The sequence below is a fragment of the Lepisosteus platostomus genome, chromosome 23 (assembly GCF_059453375.1).
Source record: "Lepisosteus platostomus isolate fLepPlt1 chromosome 23, fLepPlt1.hap1, whole genome shotgun sequence".
NCBI classification, from domain to species: domain Eukaryota; kingdom Metazoa; phylum Chordata; class Actinopteri; order Semionotiformes; family Lepisosteidae; genus Lepisosteus; species Lepisosteus platostomus.
In genome coordinates this window covers 14320698-14346629 of record NC_142633.1, presented here as the reverse complement: position 1 = coordinate 14346629, position 25932 = coordinate 14320698, and the positions used below count along the sequence as shown (strand labels likewise).

General features: G+C 41.3%; 3 protein-coding genes across 8 annotated transcripts in view; 1 reads left to right on the top strand and 2 right to left on the bottom strand.

Moving 5' to 3' along the window:
* The window catches only part of cep104 (centrosomal protein 104), a 32279-nt gene extending 22936 nt beyond the window's left edge, over positions 1-9343 (bottom strand). For 2 of the 5 annotated variants that reach the window (XM_088617447.1, XM_088617449.1), the window contains exons 1-8: positions 9015-9342; positions 8439-8554; positions 5410-5523; positions 4462-4635; positions 3481-3619; positions 2798-2860; positions 1640-1749; positions 828-996 (exon numbers count right to left, since the gene is read on the bottom strand). In XM_088617447.1, coding sequence (XP_088473573.1) covers positions 828-996; positions 1640-1749; positions 2798-2860; positions 3481-3619; positions 4462-4635; positions 5410-5522 — 768 coding nt within the window. In that variant the 5' untranslated portion in view covers position 5523; positions 8439-8554; positions 9015-9342. Of the gene's footprint in view, positions 1-827; positions 997-1639; positions 1750-2797; positions 2861-3480; positions 3620-4461; positions 4636-5409; positions 5524-8438; positions 8555-9014 lie in introns of all 5 variants that reach the window. The other 3 variants (XR_015929673.1, XM_088617450.1, XM_088617448.1) reach the window with 3 other exon arrangements.
* Positions 9344-9363: 20 nt separating this feature from the next.
* Positions 9364-18042, top strand: lrrc47 (leucine rich repeat containing 47). The gene is made up of 7 exons (XM_088617452.1): positions 9364-9987; positions 10311-10775; positions 11755-11871; positions 14015-14130; positions 14793-14895; positions 15709-15798; positions 17522-18042. Exons 1-7 carry the CDS (start codon positions 9412-9414, stop codon positions 17756-17758), a joined length of 1704 nt encoding a protein of 567 aa, XP_088473578.1. The 5' UTR covers positions 9364-9411; the 3' UTR covers positions 17759-18042.
* Positions 18043-22271: 4229 nt separating this feature from the next.
* Positions 22272-25313, bottom strand: smim1 (small integral membrane protein 1). 2 transcript variants are annotated; one of them, XM_088617455.1, is made up of 3 exons: positions 25177-25313; positions 23623-23791; positions 22272-23414 (listed from the first exon to the last, which is right to left on the bottom strand). In XM_088617455.1, the coding sequence occupies exons 2-3, from the start codon at positions 23721-23723 to the stop codon at positions 23288-23290; spliced, it is 228 nt and encodes a 75-aa protein (XP_088473581.1). In that variant the 5' UTR covers positions 23724-23791; positions 25177-25313; the 3' UTR covers positions 22272-23287. The 2 variants fall into 2 exon arrangements, with proteins under 2 accessions (XP_088473581.1, XP_088473582.1); XM_088617456.1 differs by having other exon boundaries at positions 23623-23740; positions 25177-25310.
* Between the last annotated feature and the right edge of the window lie 619 nt (positions 25314-25932).

Genomic DNA, 25932 nt, shown 5'->3' with positions numbered 1-25932 from the left:
CAAGGCCGTTTCATTGATTTCAGTACAGAAGATACTAATACTACTAATATAGGAGATGGGAACCCTGAAGTACAGTGGAATACAATGAAAGCATCTCAAGAACTCGGGCAGATAATTACACATCTAATTTTCATGACCGTTCAGTACAACCCAGTTCCATTTGAAGCAAATCAGTAATCGATTAATAACGTTTAATTCATAAGATGCCATTTTAGAGGAACAGAAAAATATACAATATACAAAAGCTTCCAAAAATCTGGAAAAAGATGGACATAAATCTCACAAGAAATAATGGCATCCTGTGACAAGTATCTTCACCGATAATGCAGGTTGGCAAACGGTTTATATGTGCAGGATCTGTACAGTAGTTTAAAACTGTAAATATCTGTTTCCGTTCTTTCCAGTTCCTTGTGGGATTGAAAGTCAATGAGAATGTGCACTGTGCACTTTGTTGTTAATTCAAAATATTCACTTCACATGCTGATTTGCACTCATCGGCCCTGTTCTGTTTATTTTGGACTCAGTTTTTGAACTTTAATATGTTTTTAAACGTAAAAGATGACACACAGGATGGGCAATGCCAAGGGAAAGTGTTTCTGAAAAATACACAATTCTCTTTAGAGGTCGGATAGGTATATGCAAAGAATAAGAACAGGAAACAGTTTTAAAAAGTTTTTAAAAAGCCGCACAGAGCACCAATTATTTTAGTTCTAAACAAATAAGAGGTTATGAAATAAGGTTTTAAACCTCTATTTTTTCATTGACTGAGAAAAAGAAAATCCCTTTACTGCAATTCAGTGCACTGCAACCCCGTGGAGGTGCAGTACCTTCTGCAAGTCGGCGATGGCCTGCTTCAGCTTCTTGGCAAGGTCGAACCTCTCCTGCCGCACTGCCTCGTGTTTCTTCTCGTCCAGCTGGCGGATTATCTGAGCCACCTCCGGGTCTTGGTACATGTCGAATGCCAGGTCGTCCAGTGGGGAGATCGAATCAGATTTACTGTTCGGGACGAGAAGAGAATCCCAGCAACATACAGGAGTGAGTGGAAATGGTCTGCGTGTACAGCTGAAGGGCAGCAGGGTGACACCTCGAATAAGTCTATTCATGATGTTTAGTTCTGGGCCTTTCAGGTCAATTTCATTTTTTTCCCCCAATTATTATTGTTATATACCCGCTCAATTCGGAAGTGTCGGATGCGTGTTTCGCAATCGCATACTCAGGGAGCGTGATGAGGGCAGTAGTGCTACTCTGACCTGACTTGACCTGCCCACCCACTGGGCAGTCCACTCTTCAACATGCCGAAAGCTCTGCTGTGCCTGACAGGAGTCTTGGTGTGAAGTGGAGGTGCACTGTGTCCCTCAGCTGCAGGGTCTTCTGTTTTTGCCAAGAACCTGGAGAGCCCTGGTTTACTAATACCAAAACTACCACTGGCGGCACACTGAGACTGTGTGCTACTAACCTAGTCACAGTGGGCTAGTGACATGTCACAGTCCTATCTACTTTAGTAATTATGGTATTTAGTGATCTTACTGCAAATTACTTTTGTACCTGAATAAAATAATATACTGTGTGCATTTATTAGATTAATTCCACATGGCTGAGCCCTAATTATATGTAAAGTGCTAACAAGAGCTCTAATTACCTTAAATAGGTTCCTTCCAGGGTGACATCATTGTGAATGCTGTTGAGATAATGTTCAATCAGCTGGTCCCTCGTTGGCTGCAGATTAAAAACAGAATTTGCAGCATATGTCTGATCTCATAAGAGAGGAACACGTCATCTTTTAATGCCAGGGGAATGGGTCATCTTTTTTCAAGAGTCTTCAGTAGAGAATGTTTTGGGTAACAGTGCAATTATAACAGCAAAAAGACTGACTATTCTGAGCTAGTTTAGAATAAAAGCCATATTATTCTAAATCATATACTTAACTTTGCATGCAATGTAAGAAATTTAAAAAAAATGCAAGTTATCTCCATTTTAATTTAACAATTGAAATATCTATAGTGTATGTTAATGTGAAACGGTTAAATCAAGTTTTGTTATACAAACACAGTGAGAAAAAGACAGCATGAAAGTACTGTTAACTACCCGTAATCTATCTCCGGAAACAAGTGCAACAGAGTACAGTAATTTGCAACACATTCCCAGTGAATATAAAGCAATTGCTATCCTAGAAATGGAAGGAGATTCCAACAGATTATTCTGTAACAATGCTGTAATTGTTTGGAGGAATCCATTTTTACATAAAAAAATCAATCTCTTCATCCAGCAGAGGTCAGTCTGCACTTTTATCAGATTACTCGTGTCCAACCCTTGCAAAAACATCCCACACAGTTAGGCAGCACTCTCATCATATTACTGCATTCCTCTCCTCTTCCTCCACCTCAAACAGTGCAAGTTAATCAGCTGGATGTATTTGCAGCATACAGAGAAAACCACTTAAAATTTCCTCAACCCTCCAACAGCAAAACAACACACCATTATCTTATGTAAATATAGGCACTTTTTGTATGAAGTATTTTATCAAATTCTATGAGACAGTGTTTCAGTATTATTCTTTAAATCAAACTGACCACAAATTAAAAATCTGAATCCAGATGTGAAAAAAGTCCAGAGGCATGTCAGCTGAAAAGGAAGCTGCTCATACAGTATCAACTTAAAGAATGTAAACAGCTCCCTCTAGGGTTTTTCTGCAGTACTGCCACAGATAACATTATTGAAGCACTGTAGCACAAGTCTCCAAGATATATTCAGGGACAAATGACTCAGAAAGGTGAAATTAAACAATAAATGAACTCACAATCACATCCATTTCACTGCTGTCTACCGAGTCTCCAAGAACATTTATAGCAACTAATGCAACCTGAAATAAATAAAAAAAAAACAGTTTGAATTTTAACAAGTTTTTGCATTCAAAACTTTTAATCCAAAGACTGCAAAGAATATATACCATCAGGTCACTTGTTATGAATTTCATTAAAATGTTTCTTTTGCAATGAAGAAAAACTTAATTCTGAGCTAAAGTGAACACTGTGATTATAAATATCAGCTGAGTAAGTTTAGAAATAACTTGGAAGATGTATCCTTCTACTTATATACTCTTGTATACTCAAGTCAGCCATGCTAAGATACATGGCAAAAAAACTTGTATGCAAAGGAACAAGTTATAGGTTTATTCCATGCTGAAAAAAAAGAAGAAAGAGAACACAACGTTTCGGCTGTGGAGCCTTCTTCAGGTGTGAAGTATACAACATAATAAAATGGAATAGATCTAATCCCCTCAAAGGAACAAGTAAATGTTTGTCCCATGCTAAAAAGAGAAGAAAAGAAGGCTCCACAGTCGAAACGTTGTGTTTTTCTTCTCTTTTCTGCATTAAATGAACAAGTAAAGGTTTCTTTGCAGCCTACGTATGCTGACACAACTACCAACTTGAACTTCTCTAATTCCCTTCATACTCTTACTAAAGACTGAATTTCTCTCACCTGATTGTACAGATTGTAGCGATTTACATGGTTTTTGTGAAAGATCAGCTTCAGATATGTTCCAACTGCATCCACGTGAACAGACTTCAGCTCCCGAGCTTTAAACCCTGTTTTCTCATTGTCTGAAAGAGATACATACCTAGAAAAACAACAACTGCTCAGTGCTACAAAAGTCATGTGTATCATTTGTCCAGGTATACTAAATACTGGGATTGAAAACACTCTAGCTTTACAGGACTGCTTAATGATTTTCTAATTATATCTATTTTTATTTTCTATTATTTTCTAAAGATAGTAAAGTCTTTTCTTTAACCTTCCAGGAAACCTGAAGAACTGTGTTGGCCAAATGCACTGTGCAAAACCCAACGCAAAACCTCTACAACAGGTGTAAGGCAAAGAGTTGTACAGTGTTGAGTATTACGAGCATGTGCATGGAGCCTTTCAAAATCTGCTTTTTCTCTGTATCCGAATAATGTATCTACCTAAAATAGGTAGTAACGAGTAGAATTTGAGAATTCAAAGCAGAAGCAGAGAGACAATCAGAAAAAGGAAAGGCAGACATACTGTACCTTTGGTAAACAATGCTTCCTAAAATTAGTAACCAGTAGAATGCCATTTCATATGACATGAAAACATGAGTGTCTGCATTTAAGTCCATTCATCATGTCTGCATATGTTTGACTCTAGCAGTCCTACAGATAGTTTCAGGCAGCGCTTAGCTGTTAAAAACAGGTTACTTTTTTGAGCACATTTTCAAGTAGCCTTCTCTGCATGCAACCAGTGTATAAGTGACATCAGTGTAGGTGGTAGGAACAGACAGCTCCAGCTCCGGCATTTTCTCCCAGTGTTCCTGCCTCGGAGTGAAGCACGTTATTATGCTTTCGGGCATGCTTCCCAGGTGAAAACGCCAGGCCTTCTGCTTGTCAGCTAGGAAGGAAATTGCCCATTTTCTGGCTAGGAAAAATTTTTGCTGGCACTCACCCAAGCCTGCAGAACCTGTCTGATGGATTGGGTGAAAAGGACTCTGGCAGACTGTCGCTGATGTAGAACTCAATCTTTGCTGAGATCATGTACTGGTGGGCCAGTAGTTGTAGCTTCCGGATGCGGCAGCGCTCCACCAGCTGTAGAGTAATTTCCTGAGGGTATGGGCAAAACCTACGTAAAGCCAGATGTGTCATTATTAGTAATGAGTTTTGCTCACTTTTCCATCCCAACTGCCAAAGGACAAAAAGGCCCCAGATAATATGGCAATGGGTTTACTGTGAAGTTACTGTCTGTGACAGTATATAATTTTCCAGCATATAATTTTCTTGTGTAATCTGATTTGTGCAGTAATTAGAGGTGGCTTCATCTTTTAGTACCAGAATACCAAAAATGGGAGTATTAGCAAACACTGCAGAAGTGGCACAGAAACTTCAACTGGTCTTAGCAAAACAGGATTTAGACAAAATTTAAGCAGCACATGCAGGTCATACACAGTATAAACACAGGAAACACAAAACATGAAGAAGGTATATAAACGATAGGTGTCCATTACATCTTCTATGTGTTGAAGCAAAAAACAAAGAAAGTGGAATATTTGTCCATATTTTTAGGACTGCAGAGTTCAAATCAAAGGATGTTATGTTAAAATTGTACAATGCACTAGTGAGACTTCACCTGAATGCACTCCCCATTAGTTTCCCCCATACATATTAATAGGATTGTGGACACTTTATAACAGTACAAAAATATCTCTAGTTTGAAATGAGCCATCAGATTTTTTTAATGAAACTACAGGAAAAGGATAGTCTGAAATATAAATATGACAAGCCTCAATAGAGAATACCACAGTAGAAGCTGTTTATATTTTAACTAAAACAGCAAAGAGCTTCTCTAACTCACAATTCATATCTCCATGTTATGCATCACTCTAATCTTACTAATTACCTGGCTGATCTCCATCCATTGACGGTGGGGGCATGAACCATCAGCTCCTTGGCATTGTAGTTATCCTCATGTCCAGAGGAACTGACCACTACAAACCCTATCTTGTGTGGCATTCTGCAACAGTAGGCAAAGAGACAGGCAAAAACAGAGGTTATTATGCGTCACAATGCAGTCAATTTTTAAACTGGTCGAAAGATATATTACTCGGGCTCCGAAGTAGGCCAGCTAGCAAAGGTGCTTGCCCAAGTGAAGAGCTCCACGATCCAGACATTGCAGGTGGGAGGCTGGGACATGTCACTAGCCAACAACTGTCTGAGCGCCACTCATGGTAGGCCTACGATTAGTCCACCAAGGCTCTCTTGGCACCTCAGCCACCGCTAAAACTCCCAGGAGCTCTCCGGTCTCAAGGGAGCTGTCACAGTTAACACAGTTTTTCTCGAGTCAGCACTGAATCTTGGTGCCGAACAGAGCACAACAGCACTAGCAGCCCTGAGCCAAGGCGCTCCATTGGCGATTTCAAATAAACTAGATGCTTAGGGTTCAAGACTTTAGGAGGTCTATCTGTATGTAGAAAGTTATTTTTTTCAATGGCTCCAGTGTTGGAAGCACAACATGCTGTTTTGATGTTATGAAAACAAGGGTGTTTACAAGGGCTTCATATTGGCTAAGGATAGAGATAAGCAACTAAATGGGAGCTGTCTGCAAAACTATCACGACTGCAATCTATATTTCAAGGGTCACAACTGCGTCAGTAGGACTGGCTTCTACACAGAATATGCACAATGTGCCATTTTCATTCCTACACTGAATTAAATCTTGTATACTCTTTCTACAGTTGTCCATTTGAAAAACACAGATCTGAAAATTGCTTCATTACAGATTTTAGAAAGCAAATTAATTATTTCTTATACAGAAATTACAACTGATCGAGCTCACTGTGATATGTCATGGTGGACTTGGAGTAAAATACAAAAGGTACAGTGCAGTCGTGGTAAATGCATGGCAGAACATAGGCAGGTGAGCTAAAGCAGAATACAAAGTGTGGAAAACCATGGAAAAGAAAAATAAATGGTCTAAGTATGGATCCTGGTATATCATTCTATTATTTACTTGGAGCTTGCACCTGTTAGAATCCATAGGGCCCTTAAGAGGACAAAGCCACACTGTGGCCCCAGTTTGAGCCAAGATGGCTACTGAGAGCTAAGTACTCGTAAACAGGAATGGTAGACACACCTGTGCTTAATTAATGTAGGGCACTCAGGTGTCTGGGAAATGAGGTATTGGAATAGGCTGTACTGGAGTAACAGAATATCAGTCCATTAATTAACTAATTGTAGCTTTGAGCAAAAGAATCAGTCTGCAGAGGAAGGGCCTCGTGGGTGATGGCATGATCACCCTACCTTAAACCAAGGAAAAGTGCCAGAGGCCCACAGTGCCTGTGAGGGCACTCTGCTGGTAGGTGATCCAGGAGCAGATGGGTATCTGTACTCAGAATCAAGATGTGTTGCATGAGTAACAGCACTGTATTGGGGGGATCAATGTTTATAGAAGAATGCTGCTCACCAAATAGGATAAGCCAAGACTGTGAGCAACAGACTCCCAATATTAGGCAACTTGGCTGGTTACCAGACTGCGGGGATCGTCAATTTGTGTGGTGGCTTGGGATGAATGCTGTACTGAGGGGTGCTGCAGTCGCTGGACAGACCTGAACTGGCTTCGTTTGGCTGCTCCATGTACAAGAGAAGATGCTGAAGTCTCTCGAGGAGTCAATGTTTACGAAATCTTAATGAGTCTGTAGGATTGAGCAATCTGCGTGGTAGTTTGAGAAAATACAGGGAGGGATGCTAGACAAATGAGCTGTATGGTGCCGTCATATGTCTGGCCAGCTAAGAGGAGGCAGCACGTTTTGTGACTCAGAAAATTAAGGACACAGGCACCACGGTGTTCATAATGAACACTGTCATAATATCTACAGATGAACGGGTAGCCTGAGATATGTAATGGAAAGACCTTCAGGGAGAGAGTGTTTTAAAGTATAATCTGTGCCTAGACTAAAAAAGAAAGGATTTGCTCAGTCTTTCCCAGATGAGGGGAGGGGACCAACAGATGATCAATAATCCCAGAGGGACCGTACAATAGCATCAGACTGCAAAAAAGGGTCATGGGATACAGTGATGCAGTCAAATGAGTTTGAAAAATAAAAATTCACTTGCAAAAAATGAACAACTTCACTTGCCCTTTACTGGAGTGTAATACGTGTATACCAACAAGGTTCATCATAATGACAGAGTACAAGGATGTGCAGTAACTTGTTCAGGGGTTATACCATAAGGTGACAGTAAAGTCTGGGCCTTGAACCAGGACCACTCAGTGACAAACCCTACTCCTTAGCCATTGTACCACCTAACCTCTCCAATCTTTAATACATTTGTTGCACATATGCTTTACCTGGATTTTAAAGACCCTTACTTTAATATACTAATTCCTTACTCTTATATAGTGCTTTTCTAGACACTCCACTCAAAGCACTTTACAGGTAATGGGGATCCCCTCCACCACCACCAGTGTGCAGCCCCACCTGGATGATGCGACGGCAGCCATAGGGCACCAGTACGTTCACCACACACCAGCTCTCAGTGGGGAAGAGACCAGAGTAATGAAGCCAATTCACAGATGGGGATTATTAGGAGGCCATGACTGGTAAAGGCCTGGAGGACATTTGGCCAGGACGACAGGGTAACACCCCTACTGTTTTCGAGAGAGACCCTCGTCATTTTTTAACCACCCATTTCAAGTTTTATTTACGCCTTGCTGAATCATCTCAATTTCAGTAGTGTTAAGTGGATCGAAGCCCTAATATATTTGATTTGTATAGAAAATAACCTCTGGAGGGAGCTAGATACTTAGTTATGCCTTCTTCAGCGTACAGCGGGATACCACATGACTTGTCAATCTTAAGCAGAATCAGGGATTCTAACAGAAACGTGAGAAGAACGAACCTTGCTGTAGGACTTTCGTGAAAAACTCACCTCTAGGCACAGCTTCAGCGTCATTAAAAACGCACGGCAAAATCAAATTGTAGTCCTTGCCTGCTGTACCGGGGTCAGTCAAATCCCTTCAAGAAGGCGAGATTCACAAGCATTTCCTAGAAATAAAAATGAATTAAAATACGTGAATCGCTCGTGCCACTGAAGACGCGACCTACATCAAGTTGTTGATATTTCCAGTTGTTTAAAGCTACACCGTTTCGAACACTTTTAGAAAAACAACCCGTTTTGCATAAATCCTTTGAATACAAACATAAAAGGAATTCTGGAAACCTAAGGTTATTGCACACCATAGGCTGAATATTAAAGATTTGTTCTAGAACAATCCTTTACACCCTGCATGTGCATAGATGTAGGTAAAGCTGCTTTGTCGCGCTTGCTGTAGTTATTGTTTATATTGACGACTGTTTCTGATTAAGAAATAAAAAATGAATTGAACGTCTCTGTATAAAAACGATAAAATCAGACACAAAGAACTACAGAACGTAGCTGCACAAGAACGAAGCAAAGTTTGTCAAAAAAACCTTTCCTCTAATAACAAAATGTTCTCTGACCTACCCAAATGTTGTTTCGCTGTCCGTCTATATGTGACGTTATAAAGTCAAATTAATTTAGATTGAAATCGAAACAGCTTTCAAAACAGACATCGAAAAACAGTGCTGGCATTCAATTAAACTAATCAATTCTACTTAAACTGATTGACATAAAACTTTGGTCTGGTTTTAGTAACCATAACAGTGGTGCTGAAGCATCACAAATTAATATACTAATATTTAGCATTTATTTTTTGTAGTTTTTACTTCCACCCATTTCTCTAGCTTCATCTCCATAACCACCGTTTGACAACAACTAGGTTACATCCTGCGACTTCCCGAGTAACAACCCGGAAGCAGATTTCATTCTACCTCCGGGTGTGGGTTCCTTCTTTTCTGTCTCCGGAGTTCAGCTCACCAGCATGGAGGGCGAGAGTGTAAACCGGTGGGAAGAGATTGAAAAGGCTGAGAAAGAGAAGAGACGAGAGCTCGTCCTGCAGGGAGCCAACATCGATAAGAAAATTCAGCAAGCTGGGGGGCTGAATCCCAAAATATACGAATTAACACTCCTGAATTACCTTGAAATCAGCCAGTGTCCGAGTCTCCGGGTATTGCATCAGGGAATCGAGAATCTCCTCCATCTCCAGAGTCTGATACTCTGCAGGAACAAACTGTCCGAGATCCCCAAAGGCGTAGGCAGTCTCAAGTTTTTGAAAGTCTTGGACGTCTCCGTCAACGAGCTGGTTTCCTTACCCGATGAAGTCTCACAGCTCGGCGAGCTCACCACTCTGAACATCAGTTGCAATAAGATCCAAACCTTGCCCGGCGGGCTCAGCAGGTGCACAAAGCTGTCTTCCATCAACATCTCCAAAAATGAGATCACCAAGTTCCCTGACGACTTATATTCGGATGAGCTGGAGTTGCTCAGCACGATCATAGCCTCGGAGAACGCAATCGAGGAGCTGAGCGGAGAAATCCATTGTCTGACCGCTCTCAAGGTTTGTATCAATAAGCCTTAGCAGTACAAGTGCTTAAGAGGAGAAAATGAGCTAAGTTAAATTGTATCAAATTCACAACAATACAGCATGTGTTCGGAATTTTTCTCAGCGTCTATTATGTTGGCAGTAAATACCTTTGACCTGCCATTTAAAAAGTTGGAAGTGGGTAACTGGTGACAGAGGTCTTTCAGGTGGCAATGATGGTCATCTCAAATTGTCAGTTGTCATATCAAATACCTGCTGTAGGTTTTTGCTCTGATCCTCTGAAATGTACCCAGTGGAATAGTCAAGGCTGATCTTTTTATTCTGTCTGTGTCCTGTAGAATTTGGATCTGTCTAACAACAAGCTGACTGACATCCCCGCCGAGCTGGCCGACTGCGCCAGGCTGAAGGAGATCAACTTTCGCGGCAACAGCCTGAAGGATAAGCGTCTGGAGAAGATGGTGAATGGCTGTCAGACCAAGTCCGTCCTGGACTACCTTCGAGCCGGTGGGAGAGGGAGAGGAAAGGGCAAACCCCAGGAGGCTGGGGAAAAGGAGGCGGGGAGGGAGAAAGAGAGGAAGAAGAAAGCTGACAGGCGACAGAAGAGCAAAAAAGAGACGGAGGAGGAGGAGGAGGATCTGAATCGGATGGTGGTCAGGATCCTGCACGTCTCCGAGAGCCCAGCTGCACTCACAGTAAAGGCCACCCCAGCGGTTAAAGACGTGCGGCCCTACATCGTGTGCTGTGTGGTGAAGGGGATGAACCTGAAGCCCGGCAATGCCCTGAAACGGTTTCTCACAGCGCAGGTAACGAAACTCTTGGGGTTTGTCTCAGGTTGGGCGGCAGAGCCGGCAGGAGAGTCATCTGAGCCAAACCCAAGCAGAATGCGGTGTCTGCACAGAAACACAGAACGGGCACGCTGTAGGGTCAGCCTTTGAAGGCAGTTCTTCTCGCCAAGATAGAGCTGCTCGTTCACAGAGCCACATGTATGGTACATGGCCCTACCCTTCCGAACAGCCCTGGGATTTTCAATGGCCAAGTAGTTTAATGTCTGATCTGGAGAATGGCTCCTCCTACTGAGTCCAGGGTCACCCTGCTGGGATATTTGTGGGGGAAATTGTGATGCAGAGGGAAGAGTCTCACCCACTAATTCACAGATGCCGCCTAACAGTAGGAAACCGGTTTCCTTCAAGGCCCCCTAACTTAGACCAGACAAGACCCGACCCGGCTTAGCTTCTGAAATCTGATGGGGGCTCAGGGCAAGTGTGGGGGGGAATGAAACTTGCAGGCTGGGGTAAACTATGTGGATTCCTGTAGGAGTGGTGCATAAAGACGATGGAGGAGTTGATGTCTTTTAAGTAGTGCAATATTTATTTTTAATGTAATGTTTGTATGTGATTTGAAAGTCTCTGTGTGGGTAAAACATAGCTGCTTGGAGGCAAAACAAATTTCTGAGAAATCCGACAATAAAATATGATCATATTGCAAATTTACACGAAAATGTACTGCACTTCATAAAGGTGTGGGCAGCTGCACCTCTTGAAAGCTTTTTCCCAATGTGAAACACTAGGTGGCACACTGGTGTTACTGAATAGCAAAGCTTTTCCGATTGTAAATTTGAAGAACTAAAATAGGTTCTGTTTAGTTTGTGACTTTGGTCATATACAGCTTTCAGGAGCTCCAGTGTTAGCACGGGCTATATTCTTACCCTCTACCATTATAGCACTGCCAGAAAATGCTTTGTGGTTGTTTGACCGATGGAGCTCCCTGTGGTTGTGAATTTAGATCAAGCTCCACGATGAGATCTGCGAGAAGAGAACAGCTGCCACTATAGCGACTCATGACCTTCAGCTCATCAAAGGGCCTCTACTGTATGATGCAAGGCCACCCAAAACACTAAAGGTAATGTGCTCCTTAAACACCCTAATCTCCTGTTCACCCCTGGGATGCATGAAGCTCATTCTTTCCGTGCCGTTAATGAAGAAGAATGTTGACATGTCCCGCATTCATTTTAAATTTCCTTCAGTGTAGAAGTCCTGCTGTTATGAGCACAGCCTATTTTTATTTCTTTACTTTCTTCAAGAATTAAATTGTTTTTTTGGTGTGAAGGGAAGTGGGGTAAAGTAGTTTTTTTTTTCCAACTACGTTAAAAAAAAGGTTTTCCGGCTCTCATGAGGTATTTTGGGTTTTTGAATTTCCGCTGCAGAAAAATGGCAGAAGATGAAATGTGCAAATAGATTTGTGAAGCCTTGGATTTAAGAATCATTAATGGGATTTTCTGGTCAGTGCTCCAGTTTGAGCTCGTCTCACAATAAATGAAGCCACAACAGAGCCCATTCATTCTGTGTTTTTTAATTTTTTTAAAAAAATTTAATATTCTACTTCTCAACTTTTGTGAGTGCTCGGTGCAGAGAACTGTTGCAAACAGCCAAAATCACATATACCACCACTATACTATTGCATAATGTTTTGCAGTATTACAGTATGTAAAATGTGATAATTAAAAAACTTGTGCATTGACTTTTAGTTAAAAAACATTGACCAACTAAAAGAAACAACAGTAATCACAAATTTATCTCAATCTGTTAAAATTCCTCCTCTGCATCCAGCGTGCACAGTCTCTCTGCCTGCGTGATCAGCACGCCCCGCTGTAATAAAACTTGTAGAGTCATCTCCAGCTCGCACTGGAGGCTGCCAACCGGGAGCGTTTGCTAAGATATAAAAACAAGACTCAGTCACTAGCTGGGTTCGTCTCTCGATCCTGGTCTGTTTTGTAGCTGATTTGAAAGCTGCGGATAACCTTCAGCTTGGTTTCATTCTTCCATACAAGACGGCCAGACCGAATCGCGAATAAGCTAATTCACAAATGTTAAATTCACAGATGTCTAAGCCCCTGCTAAACTTCTGGTATTAGTCTGCCGCTAATGACATTGTGCAGCTCATTCTTCATGTCTGTCTTGAATTCTTCTGGTTAGTGTTTTATTGTCCCAGGAAGCTCCTGGAATCCAGTTGCAGTTTTGCAGTCGAAGTGGGTCTGCATTTTAAACAACAGTCACTCAAAGTGCAGAAGATGGGGAGTTAGTAAGGGATGGAGCGATGCCAGATTCTTCTTTTGTGCAGAATCCGGTTTCTGAAGCCCAGGTTTAATTAGGTGCATGCAGCCCTCACGTTACGGCCAGTCTTAATAATAAATGAAGGCTGAATGTTTCTCCACTTGAGCAGGGGGTTATTGTTTCTGTGTACGGTTACATTGCACAAGACAGGTATAGAGTTATACATGCTGGAGGCACAGCACATCAGTCTGTGCAATTGACACGTAGCGATCTTTACACTGAAGGATCTCCATGAGGATGTCTGGAGACTTGGATCAGGGTGTTTAGCACATAATCATTATTTTGTATGATTTGTATGACCTAAAAATTCATTTTTCATTTGTTAACAACAATAGTATTTGTAAGTTGATAATAATAGGGGCTACCATTAACAACACATGTATTCAAATTAGGTTTTTCAATTAACTGTCTAAAGACTTATTGGTCACTGTGACAGTGATCCCGGCTCTACTGGAAAACAGTGCATATATATTCATCCTAATTGTATATTTATCACAGGTGGGCTGTTATCTAGTATTTTCAGTCTTTTAGATTTCACACAATCCAGTACAACCTGACACTGCAAATAAAAGTTTAAATTGCCTAAATAAGTGAATATTTTAAAAATGATAGACAAGATAGACGAAACGTCAGAAAATCTAGTAGCTATCAGCTCATTATATTTATTAACTCCGGATATGTCTGACCTCAAGTAGAATATTAACTTGTTGAAGATAACATTGAACTTTAAATTTAATTTTTGCACAATTGCAGTTAACCCCTTAAACGTAGCCACGCAGTTTGTAAGGATTTTGATCCTCTTTAGAGAAGTCCTGAATATTGCATGTCGAGAAGAAAACATTTTAATCTTCCTAAGAGGGGCCTACTCACAGAAGCTCACTGGGTTGTGCCTCAGTGACGGGCCAGTGAGAGACGCTTGTTTTAACTGGCAGATCATCCCGCTGGGCCGGAAGGAGATGAAGGCGGCGGATTTAGTGAGGCAGCTCCAGCTGGAAGCGGAGGAGCAGAGGAAACAGAAGAGGCGTCAGAATGTGTCTGGGCTCCACAAGTGAGTGACTGTGTTTGACCTTCCCACCCCACTAATCACAGATTACAGACCAGGTGCATGACTGCAGCACTTCATCACCAGCGGCCTGGAGTCTCTCCAGTGCTGACCCTCCAAAAAGTTCCCCACCCTTGGTAAATGTATTTTGTGAAGAACTGCGGGTTCTGAGTTATGATTCTGTTTGCAGCTGTCTCTCCTGTACAATGTCTTCCTGTGTGCAGTGGATAGCACAGTCACTTCACAGCTCCTGGGTGCTGGCTTTGAATCTGGCCCTGTCTGTTGGCATCTTCTCCCCATGCTCAGATGTCCAGAAAGGGTCCGCACACGTGCTGTACAGGTCGATCTGCATTTCTCAGTTGTCATTTTGCACGCATTCATGCGTGTCTAAGGATCAAGCAGTTACTGATAGTTAATGGACGTGTGGGCTCTGTTTATGTTCAACATTTCAAAAAACTTTCCTTTTAAATGACCTGATCTAGTATATTCTACCCCGGTAAGCAGCATAAGAGACTCTAATGATAACCATAGATGTCTTAATCCAGGACAGAAGTCTTTAACCTTCAGTGCTGGCGTTCTGCTTTTGTGGTGCCCTTTTCTCAATATTTCTGCAAGCTGGTTCATGTGTTGTTTGCACTCTGCTGTGTCTTGCATGCTGCTTGTCTCAGGTACCTGCAGCTTCTGGATGGGAAGGAAAACTACCCCTGTGTGGTTGATGCAGACGATCATGTCATCTCGTTCCCGCCAATCACCAACAGTGACAAGACAAAGGTAACCATAGCAGCCTGTGGGATCAGTGGGGCAGGGGCACTGCTGGGCACTCTCAGTATGGTTATGTGGTAGTGTTCAGCATAGCATCTATTGATAACAAGCTGGTATTGCCCTCGTAGAAGACTGGTTTCTGGAAGGATGTTATGTGTTCAATATATCCATAAAACTGTGCAAAGTACATAGTTTCAGGATTAAACATTTCCTCATACCTTATGTAGCCCATTTTATTGTGTCCCTCCGGATATATTCTCACCCATCTTATCAGTTATCTTGTTTCTTTTGACCTCATATTGATAGCAAATGCTGACTCCATGATCTGCTTACTACAGCATTCTGTGCAGATGGCTCAAACTCATGATATTCACCCTTCTGTACTCCAACCAGCTTGTGCCCCTTTTTTCCAGTCATAGCAGACTTGTTGTGGTGCTTGGATGCCAAATTATGAGGTTGAGAAGAGGTTCTGTCTCCTGTGTGACAGATTGATTATCTAATAGACGCTAACCATTGTAAAGTCTTCACGACGCACAAGAGGGTTCAACAGTTTTGCTAGATGGCATTTTTACCATCTGCTGAGTGTGTGAATAAGTCACTTGTTGGAACAATGAATCAGTCAAGTAACCAAAAAGCAATTGAAAAATTAATATTTCCATTAAGGTTGCATCGATATCTGATGTGCACCAATGTTAAGAATACCCATTACATTTTTGATTACATAGACAACTGATTTTTATAGGTCTTATCATTTCAGTGTTTTTTTACTGCATGAATAGCCATAACAAAAAAAATCATTGACATATTTTCCCTCATCCCCAGATGAGAAAGTCTACTAGAGAGCTATTTGTAGAAGTGACCAGCTCAACCAGCCTGCAGATCTGCAAGGATATCATGGATTCTCTGATTGTGGTGAGATACATATTTTAAGGAGTTAAACGCCAAAGTGTTCATAAGAAAGGATCACTTTATTGGACATATACAATTTCTTGTATTAGGAATTTGTCTTTTTTTGCATACCCCAGCTTGCTCTCCATGAGACACACAGACAGGGAGAGTAGTCTGGGGTCAGAGTGCAGGTCAGCCATTTATATGGCGCCCCTGGAGCAGCTGGGGTTAAGGGCCTTGCTCAGGGGCCCAACGGAGTAGGATTCCTCTGCCGTTGCATTTTGATCTCTTATCTGATAATCGGAAATGACCAGAAATTAACCTGAATGAAACAATGGCATTTTAGTTTGTCTCTTGCTCAGAGAGAAATTAACTATCTTGATTTCTCTCCTTGAGCTATTTATTCAGCACATCACGTGATCTAAAGAAAAAGAATAAGTTACATTTTTTCAGATATGTTTTTTTGCCAACAGATTGTAGTCTGGCCACTGCTTGCTCTTTTAGTGCCATATAAAACCTGAAACTGTCATATTATTGCAGAATGCCTTTAGGACAGGCTAATGCAAGCATTCAATAGCATGTGTATAGTGCCTGTACCCATGTGCAGCGTTCTGAAGCAGCTAGAGCTGCTTGAAAAAGGTACCGAAATAAATGCATTGTCTGAAAACACTGCTCAGTAAAGGTGATGTGTCTTCTGCACATCTGCCGTATAAATAGTCATCTCATCTCAATTTTTCTACAGCTTGCTCCTGGTGAGGGTCGCGACAAATAATTGTTGTCATTTGCAAATTGACAGGAATAATAAACAACATGGAGCTTGGCACGAGCAGCTCAGTAAAGCTTTCAGCAGGCAGATGACAGGTCATTGCAGATCTGAGCCCAGATAAACAAGTGCTCTGTTGTAACACAATAAATGGAAAATCCTGCACTCTGGTAAAGGAGCACGTTCAGGGGTGGCTGTTAGATAGTGAGGGCTCTCGCTGCGCTGGAACGTGCTGTGAAAGTTAGAACTAGCACCTGCATTTCCTCAGCAGTAGCCCTCCTACTGTCTGAGCTCCAAGAAGCTGCCTGTTGTAATTTGTGCATTCTTGGTTACAGTTCTCAGGTACCTCCTGAATATTTTACTTTGTTTAAGCAAGTGTTTGAATGTCTATTAGAAGCTCTTAAGATGAAAAGCCTGGTTATTTATGTTGGTAGAAAATAAGAGAAAACAAAATTCAAGGAAAAAGTTTTTGGTATCCTTTGAGTAAAGTATACATTTCAGATCTGTAAATGTATAAGCCAGACTTATCATAATTAGCGTGTATTTGTGTATAAATATTTTAATTGAGGGGTGGCGATTAGGACTATGAAATAGGGCTGACTTTGGACTTTCCAGTGCTTGTAGCCACGTGTATTCTAGAAATGCAGTACTTGCAGAATCTGTACTGTGCTGCAAAGATTATTTAAACAGAATTGCAAAGACTGCTATAAATAAAAAAAATATGCAAATATTGAGAAGTGATGATTGGTTTATGCACACTTTATAATAAAGGTTCATTGTTGTTTTTTATGCATATACTCACAGGTGGAAGGTCTTGACTGGTGTGAGATGTACTGTTTTTATTCAGGTGAATAAACTGTACAGGTGACTCTGGTGACTTGTTTTGTTCTTGTTAGATAAATTTCAGAAAGAGATCAGCCTAACTTCACCAGCCGCCAGATGTAATGTGTGCTTACCTATCTCCTTTTTGCTTTCTTTGGCCAGAAAATGGCAGAGCTGAACAAGTTCACCTTTGACCACCGGGAGGAAGCGACATCAGACGGAGAGGACGGTCCAGCGCGCCGGGAGGAGGCCGTGGAGCCCCCCGGCGATGAAACCGCCTCTCCGGAGCTCATTGTACAGCAGGTTCGGATCGCGGACACTGATGGAAACCTGAAAGTGGTCTACCCATCCAAAACGGATCTTAACGTGGACGTGAGAAACCTGACTGTCATCCGCTAGCACTGAGTGAGGCCTCTGTTCCTGTGGGATCGGCCCTGTTTCCCTCTGCATCCTTTTGAGCAGGAGTGGCTCTGAAAGAAATGAAAGTTCGTCTATATTGCTGTATTGTTGTGCTGTAAAAGTGAAAAAATAAGAAGGGAAAGAGTTACTAATGAGTGGAATCCAGAAGGCCCATCTAGCCTGTTTGCTAGTTATTATCTCTCAATCGCAGGATCTCAGGCAGCTGTTTCCTGAAGGAACCCAGGGTATCAGCTTTAACACCGTGGCTGGGCACCTTGTTAGGTATTGAGTGAGGTAACTGGTAATGTTATTTCCCACATCATTTTATAACACTGCTTTTTGACGTAAAGTCATGTAATACTCCTGAGAAAGGAAGGCCACTTCATGTTATGTTGCTTTAATTGTTGCATAATTTGTTTTTATATGGGACAACTAATTTCTTTTCCAAAATAAATATTCCCATAAGAAAGCTCTTTATCTTTTTGGAACTGATGTGATTTTTTCCAACACTTCTTACTTCTTAGTACTGGAAGAATTCTGCATGACAATTTAATGATTCATATTGTGTTGTTAGCTGTAGTCTGTGTTGTTTGTCAGATAAAATTATTTTCCTTTTGTACGGGACATATGAAAATATTCAGCCCGTTGAGTCTTTAGCACTTCAGATCATAAGCAAAGTTACGCCGGTCACTATAATTACTCGATATTATCGTTCTGCCTGAGATTCCACATAGAGAAAGCATGTATCAGTTTGCACTTGACATTAAATATCCCTTTTACAATGGATACCTTCACTGTACCTCATGGGTTCTCCACACCCTATCTCCAAAACTGGAACTGTCCAAGAATATGTTTAGAAATTAGAAGATGCTTGCGTCATTGATTAAAAAAAAAACTTCTACAGCAAAGCATGCTTTAAAAACGATCATTTGCATTGGTAGGACTTTGTTGCGTGAGCACAAAGGGAGACTAGGGCTGAGCACTGTACCCCGTTTCACCTGATCGGGCCCGCTCTGTACCGTCAAGGTAACGATGCGCACAGCAGAATCAGTGACGCCCTGAAACTCTATGGGAATTCGGAAGGGACTAGAAAACGTGTCGGGTACTGTTACCGATCACATTTCTGTGTTGGGCTAGAAGTGACTAAAGGAGGCGTCAACAGAGCAGGTAACTGTATAAAACGCCTGAGCGCCAAGTGAAGTCGACGTATTTAAAACCGGCGATTACGAAATAAGCTTTCAGGCCACGGTGACCACATAATCGGAAAATGACCATGAAGACGGGTCACAGGGTCAAACACAAGAAGCAGCCTTGGTCTGAGACGAGCAGGGGAAATTACAGGAAGGTCAAATGGATAGAAGCGGGAGAAGGGGCCGGTGAAGAGCCGTCGGAGATGAATGTTAAGTGCACCAGCAGGCCACGTACATCGTACAATTTGCGATCGGAAGCTGCCTCATCCTTTCGTCCGGTGGGCAAACGGACTAACACGGCAGGGCTGATAACCAGATCCAGCCCTTTGGTGGTGGCAGCTCTGCAGAAATACACCCCCAGGCGCAACAGCACCGATGACCTGACGGGAACCATGCTTTTGCCTCCGATCAAGGGATCCAGAATTTCCCCTGGTCGGTCCTTATGGATGAAGATGTGCGCGTCGCCTTCTCCGCGTCTGGGACGCGAAGAGCCCGGAGAGAAAGAGAGACTCGAAGCCAGGCGGTCCAAAGCAAAACCGGACGGAGGAAATCTGTCAGGCCGGCTCCAAGCTGATCGGCGAAATGAGACCTTGACGAGATCACTCCACGTGTATGATCCCTCCAGTCTCGCTGCCCAAAAAGTCACGAAATGCCTTCAATATGAAAAGCCACTGAGCGCCGCTTTAACAAGCACAGAATGTGTCAGTAAAAAGTCCAGCGTCCATCTCCAATCGGCAAAACCAGGTTCTGCTTCCCTCGATCCATCGGCTAAGAAACAGAAGCCGGACCAGGGCTGCGCCCACAACGCCCCCGACAGCCCGGGGAAGACCACCGGGCTCCCTGGTGCCGGCGCCAACGCGCCACAGAGCCCGGGGGCTTTTTCCACAGGGTCTGCGGCTGAAAGCGGACATCAGCGCGCACTACGGGCGGAGGACGTGGACGGCGATGGAGAAACGCACCCCCCGCCGGAGGAGGACTATTACACGAGCCAGAGAATCGCCGAGTGGGTCTTGAAAGTGAACGCCAGCCTGTTTTCTCCGGCAAGCGATACGCACAGCACCAGCGGCGGCCCGGGCACAGAGCAGGACACGGCCATCAAGATCGTCTACGACGGGGACTGACAGCTGATGACAACGTTTCTTAAGCTCAAACAAAAAAAAAAAACTTTCCTCAAACCGGTTGACTATGAATGCTCTCTGCAAACACCCCACAGGCTTAGAAGGTCAATCGTGGTCAGGCGCTGTAAATGTTACTTTTGCTCTCCAGTATGAGTGGGACGGCACCCTTTTTATTTATTAATGTACAATTCGATGTTTTATTTATATTATTAGCTTCGTGAATGTTAAATTGTTGCCATTAGGCAACCGTTCGTCCTGGATCGAACTTGCTTCACGTAATCCTGGCCCTATACCGTTAAAGAGGAATCGAACCAAAAAAACACGGTCTCTTGAGAAATAACTGGTGTATTTTCAGCTGTTGTGCATTGTTATTAAAAGGTTGAAAGACATGTAGCCTACCTGCGACTAAACACGCTCTAACCTGCGGCTCTATCCTTCACCTCCCTGAGAACACCTGGACCGCAGCGCTTTTGGGACAGTTTTGGCAGACTCAAGTCTTGTGCGGTATTCTCTCCGTTTAGTCAGCCGGGAGATTGACGACTTGTGTAGCCCCCGCTGTTCAGAGCACATCTAGTGTTTGTTCCCAGGTATGTGCTTTTAAAAATAGGGGTCGTTGTTTTTTCCATTTTCACTTGTCTTTCGACAGGCACGTCGCTCGCGCTGTATTCATTCAGGGCACTCACGTCACGTGCGCCAGTGCCTTCACATGCCGTGACCATGAATGGTAGCACAACCTGAACTTTGTAAATGCAACATTTATTCCATTAATACTGTACGCTTCTTTTTTAAAATTGATTTTTGAGGTATATAAACCTGCTAACACTTAATTTACATGTGCTTACATTTACTTAATGTGCTATGCCGCTATGAAATATGAATGTTTTTTTTTTCAGTTCTGAGGCAAATTACTGAACATTTAGGAATCAATGATATAGCTTCCATTGAACAAATATCTTTTCGCTTCTGAAAGTGTTACTATCGCATGAGACTGCCTTTATTTCACTGCTAAAACGTGTACGTTGCGATTATCTGTAATAGTGCCAGAACTCTACAGCGGTGATCAGTAAATATCCTTGTTCACCAATAATTCATTTTAATATTGGGTTTAATATATACTTCTACTATATTTCTAGAAATCGTTCCATGTAATGTTGTAGGGTTTTGTCGAACACGACAATATTTTTGTCCGTGTGTATATACAGTATATATATATATGTGTGTGGAAGATGACAGTCTTTAATGAAGTCGGACACTTTCCTCATCATATCTGAAGACGGCACCGCCTACAGTCCTCAAACTGCAATATTAGTTTGGAAACTGTGATCCTGAGAGAAGAGCTCCACGTAGTGTTCCACTAATGGTACTTACAGTGGCAGCCTGATTTTTCAACCTATCACATTGCCTGCTTCGCTTCTGAGATCTGAGCCGATCAGCCTACAAGGTAGCTGCATAGGCCTACTAGTTTGTAACAGTATAAGACTTTAAGGAAACATTTTCCACTAGTATATGTTTCAGATACTTAAGATGTCAGCCTTTAGTTCTTGTATTGAGTAGAGTAAATAGCTTATATATCGGACTTAGATACCTAAAACCCTCTTCATTTGTTTCCATGAATGCATGGTCAAATGAAACAAAACCTTTATCCTACGCAGCAATTGTTTCGCCAGCCTTTTATCAGTAGGTACCAGAAAGCCAGGGCAGACCTGTTTCTTTCAGTATCAATTATACTGTATCTTAAACTACCTGATCTGCAGCCTTCAAAGACACACAAGAAGGGAAGATCTTTTTATAGTCAAAGAGAGTCACTAACCTGATCTGCTTAGAATAATGTATAAGTTAATTTCAGAATACTACTGCATTTGAGATATTTGCTATCTTAATGTAATATTAACATTCTTCTGGGAATTTTTTTCATGATTTTATGTAGACAATTTAAAGACATTTCTGCCATTGAGAGATACTAGTTGACCATTTTAATGAAACTGTGGTTCAAGTTATATATCTCTGTTTATACTGTAACTCTACAAAATCAAATATTGGAAGGAACAGTTTTTAGTTATAAAAAATATCTTTGAAGTACAGATTTCAATCCCTTTAAGGTTATATTGGCCTGTTTAAACAAATATCTCAAAGTATTTTAAAAACAAAAATGTAATATGTTTTATGATGTCATTACATTAAAAAAAGGATACAAAAACCTTGTCATATGATAATGAAACATTTAAGTTTAATTTGCACCGTTTAAAACTACAACTATGCCAGAGGGCTGTACAGAAGAAAATGGAACCACAACAGCAGAAAAATACAAAGAATGAGATCAGTAAAATACAAAGTAAAACAAACAGTATATTTAAACAGGTTGTGCCTTCTAACCTAGAATGTTTTCAGATGTGATACAAAACTCTGAGCATTTAGTTTCTCTGGGTGATTCAGTGATTTTATAACCCTCCCAGTCTCCCTACAGAATGAAACGCAGAGCTGATACACCCATTTCTTTGCTTTAATTGGAAAGTACGAGTGTGCAGGATTGGTCAACTTCAAAGTTACCAGGTTAAAACTGGCAGCCTCCACACTGTAACAGGAAATGCCTGATTCATTTGCAACATTTTTTAACGAACTTGCAGGAACACAAGGAGCACTTTTCCTTAACCAGGTTTCTCATTTTGATTTCTCTACTTTGGAATGACAGTAGAAATTTAGTATGAGAGGCATGATTCCATACTAAAAAGAATGAAGATAATGACAATTTCAGTCATATTCATAAAGCTTAGACGTGCTACATAACCCAATAGAGCAGGTATTTCAAACCACACGGCCATTGTCCTGCAGGCCTGGAATGCATGTGAACGTTTCCTAATTAAGCAAATAATTGATTCCATTAAGTTATTCAGAGGTCAGATGGAAAACCCGAGGACACCATCACTCTCCAGGATGTAGAGCTCACCGTGGATAAAACGCTCTGAAAATTGCCCAGCATGAAAGCACACACAGAATACAAGAATAACTTTTCACATTCAGACAGTGATTGTTTACTTAAAAAAAAACTTGTATACATTTACATTCCACGTCAGAGATGTACAGCGTGTTCATTTATGTTACTTTACATGTTTTAAAGGGCTATACAGGATTCGATATTGACATTTGGTTGTAATCCGTAAATAATGGGATTATTATTTTTCAAATTCCGACAGTATTTGCTTCATTTATACTTTAAATGTCTCCTATTTGCACTTGTGAACGTAGTACCCAGAAACGTATCCAATGAGGTAAATGACGATCATGAAAACAAGGACTGCCGCCACTTTCACAGCGATTCCCAGATTTCCGGTGAACATCTTATCATAGCACCTGCCAGAGCAAAAAAAATACACCTGAGTTTCAGACACGCTAGGATCATTCTATCTATCTAAAGGTATATCACACTCATTAGTGAAAATGTACATCCCTATCTCGACCACCACCTTCAGCCTTTACTATTAGTATGAGCCTTGTCTTTACACATGCGTGATTGAAACTCTTTGCCAGGGCTGTATTAATAATGGTAAAATGATCTCACGCTAACACTCCGGACGCAGAGGAAGACCCAGTCATGCGTACGTCATCCCGGGTGCTCTCATTCCAGCTGGTGTACCGCACATCTGTATCCTGGGGCTCCATTCCTCTATTGCACACAGCTGGAAAACCAACAAGTCACTTTGCCGTGGTTGTTGTACTTTTACAAAAATCTGAAAAAAAAGTAATTTTTGTATAAATATGATTTATTCCCTGTAAACGAAGCTGCATAAACCACCACTTGTTAAACAGATGTTTCAGCATAAAAGTGTTTCACGATAATGTGAGAGTCCGAGGGAGTAGCAGTCTCGTCGATTTCCTTGTCGGCTAGCAGGTAAATAAGTAGGCGGTAAGAGTGTGTCCGCACAAATGGAAATGTACCATGATGTGGTGCTTGCCAATCCTACTGAATTGCTGTTTATGCAAGGAAGAACAGTAGCAGCTGGGAGAAAAGAAACCCCAGGCGCACTAATAAGGCACTAAAACTCCAGTTAGGCGGTTTAAAAACACCAGCATGGTTGTGATCAATGTTTATTTGAAGTGTCTCGTTAGGGCAACACTTCTGTAGTCCAGTTCTTTTTGCTATTAATCATTCCAAGTGACTACACTGGGAATGCAGTTTAGGGAGAATATAACAGCTGCTGTTGACGGACTTCTTTGTCTAATATGTGAGCATTACATTATTAAAACTCTCGTTTCTCATTATTTCCCTGATAACTTTCCCATGGCAAAACACTGAAAAGACTCAAGTTTCAAGCCTGTGAGCATCTGTTGTAACAGACTCCTGAAAGTGACGGGATACAGGGTACCTTCAATTATAATCTCATAAAGACTGACTTACCACAGAGCTTCTTGAGAAATTAATGTTTTTTTTTTTAATTAAGAAATCACAGATGATTATTCGTAATTTTTTCCTCATTAAGATTCCTTTCTATTGCGAAAAACTGTTCCCAATTCTCAGTTATGAGACCAGACACGTTTTAAGCACTGTTTATTCTAGTTTACATTTTAAAATGTTTGTGCACCACAAATATTAAAAAACAAGTCCCGAGTTCAGTTCATAAATTCAAAATCGCCTTGAAACGATTAACATGCAAACTGAGCGATAAACTAAATTGATGTTGCTGCTCAGTTAATGCGCAGCTCTGAACAATTCTTTTGAAGGAATTTAATAATTTGAATATGAAAAAAACAACAGAGTATTAAGAGTTAAGAGTATTTTGCATGATCTTGCGCAATTATCCATTTTACCCATAAAAGGCCTTCAACAACTTAGATGAAACAAAAAGAACCTTGCAGTTCAAAACGTGAGAACAGGTGCAAATGACAGAATAATAATAGTAACAACGCCTGATCATTGCTCTGCATGTTCAGTACTTGAAGGTTTGCAAAGACATGCAAGTTTAGACAATCATTTTATTTTGAGTTCCTGTAATAATTATTCGGTACTTCATTATTACCGCTATGCAGTGGTAGATCAGGACGATTTGAATTATGACCAAAAAGCGGATTAGTAAAAGTCTAAAAAACGGTTTGTTTTGCTCTTCGCTCATGTTACCTGAAAATGAATCCAAAGCTGAAGTTAAGAAGACTGTCAGATTTCGTGAAGTTTACTTCTACTCCCACGCAGAGACTAGAACCTAGAGTTATATACTCCTTGTGTGAGGACTTTTGACTCTCTGGTAATAATTAGATCCGACCTTTGACCAAGGAGAAACTCTTGAATAGAGAGCTGGAGTGGAAGCAGGGAACGTCCCATCATTTTTCTCAATTGCTTGTCACAACGCTATAAATCAAAAACAGATTCCAATATATATATAATTAACTTGAGCCCTTTTTCCCAAGGAAAGCCGAGATTTATCGTTGGGATTTGTTTTCATTTTTTATTCCATTCATTTCTATTATTGCTGCTTGTTTGATTATTGGGGTACATTAATTGAGAATAAATAAAGCAGACACAGAAACGAACAACAAAAAACAAGCAACGTTAATAAGGAAAACACAAAAATCCCCCTTTCGATATCCTTTTGATTGATCGTGAACATCAAATACAATAGTGACACGATTTGCACTGACCTCTCGAGTCTTGTGAAAAATGTGGTGAAGGCGATCTGCTCGTGAACTAAAGTAATTAACGAATCTCCTCAGAAGAAAAAAAGCTCAGTAGTCTGAGATCTTTAGAAAATGTAGATTAACAGTAAAACCTGGAAACAGTTATACTCATGGAAATACAGTTATACTCAGGCGTTGAACAGCAATATTCTGCAGTGTGTCCTGTGATCTCTAAAACTGTTCATGTATTCTTAAATATACA

What these genes read in the sequence shown, in the direction of transcription:
- lrrc47 (XM_088617452.1), top strand. Translation starts at nt 9,412, where the DNA reads ATGGAGGGCGAGAGTGTAAACCGGTGGGAAGAGATTGAAAAGGCTGAG. An exon ending in ATTGTCTGACCGCTCTCAAG is followed by an intron (nt 9,988 to 10,310) that starts GTTTGTATCAAT and finishes TGTGTCCTGTAG; the next exon opens with AATTTGGATCTGTCTAACAA. An exon ending in CCAACAGTGACAAGACAAAG is followed by an intron (nt 14,896 to 15,708) that starts GTAACCATAGCA and finishes CCTCATCCCCAG; the next exon opens with ATGAGAAAGTCTACTAGAGA.
- smim1 (XM_088617455.1), bottom strand. Translation starts at nt 23,723, where the DNA reads ATGGAGCCCCAGGATACAGATGTGCGGTACACCAGCTGGAATGAGAGC. An exon ending in TCTGCGTCCGGAGTGTTAGC is followed by an intron (nt 23,415 to 23,622) that starts GTGAGATCATTT and finishes TTGCTCTGGCAG; the next exon opens with GTGCTATGATAAGATGTTCA.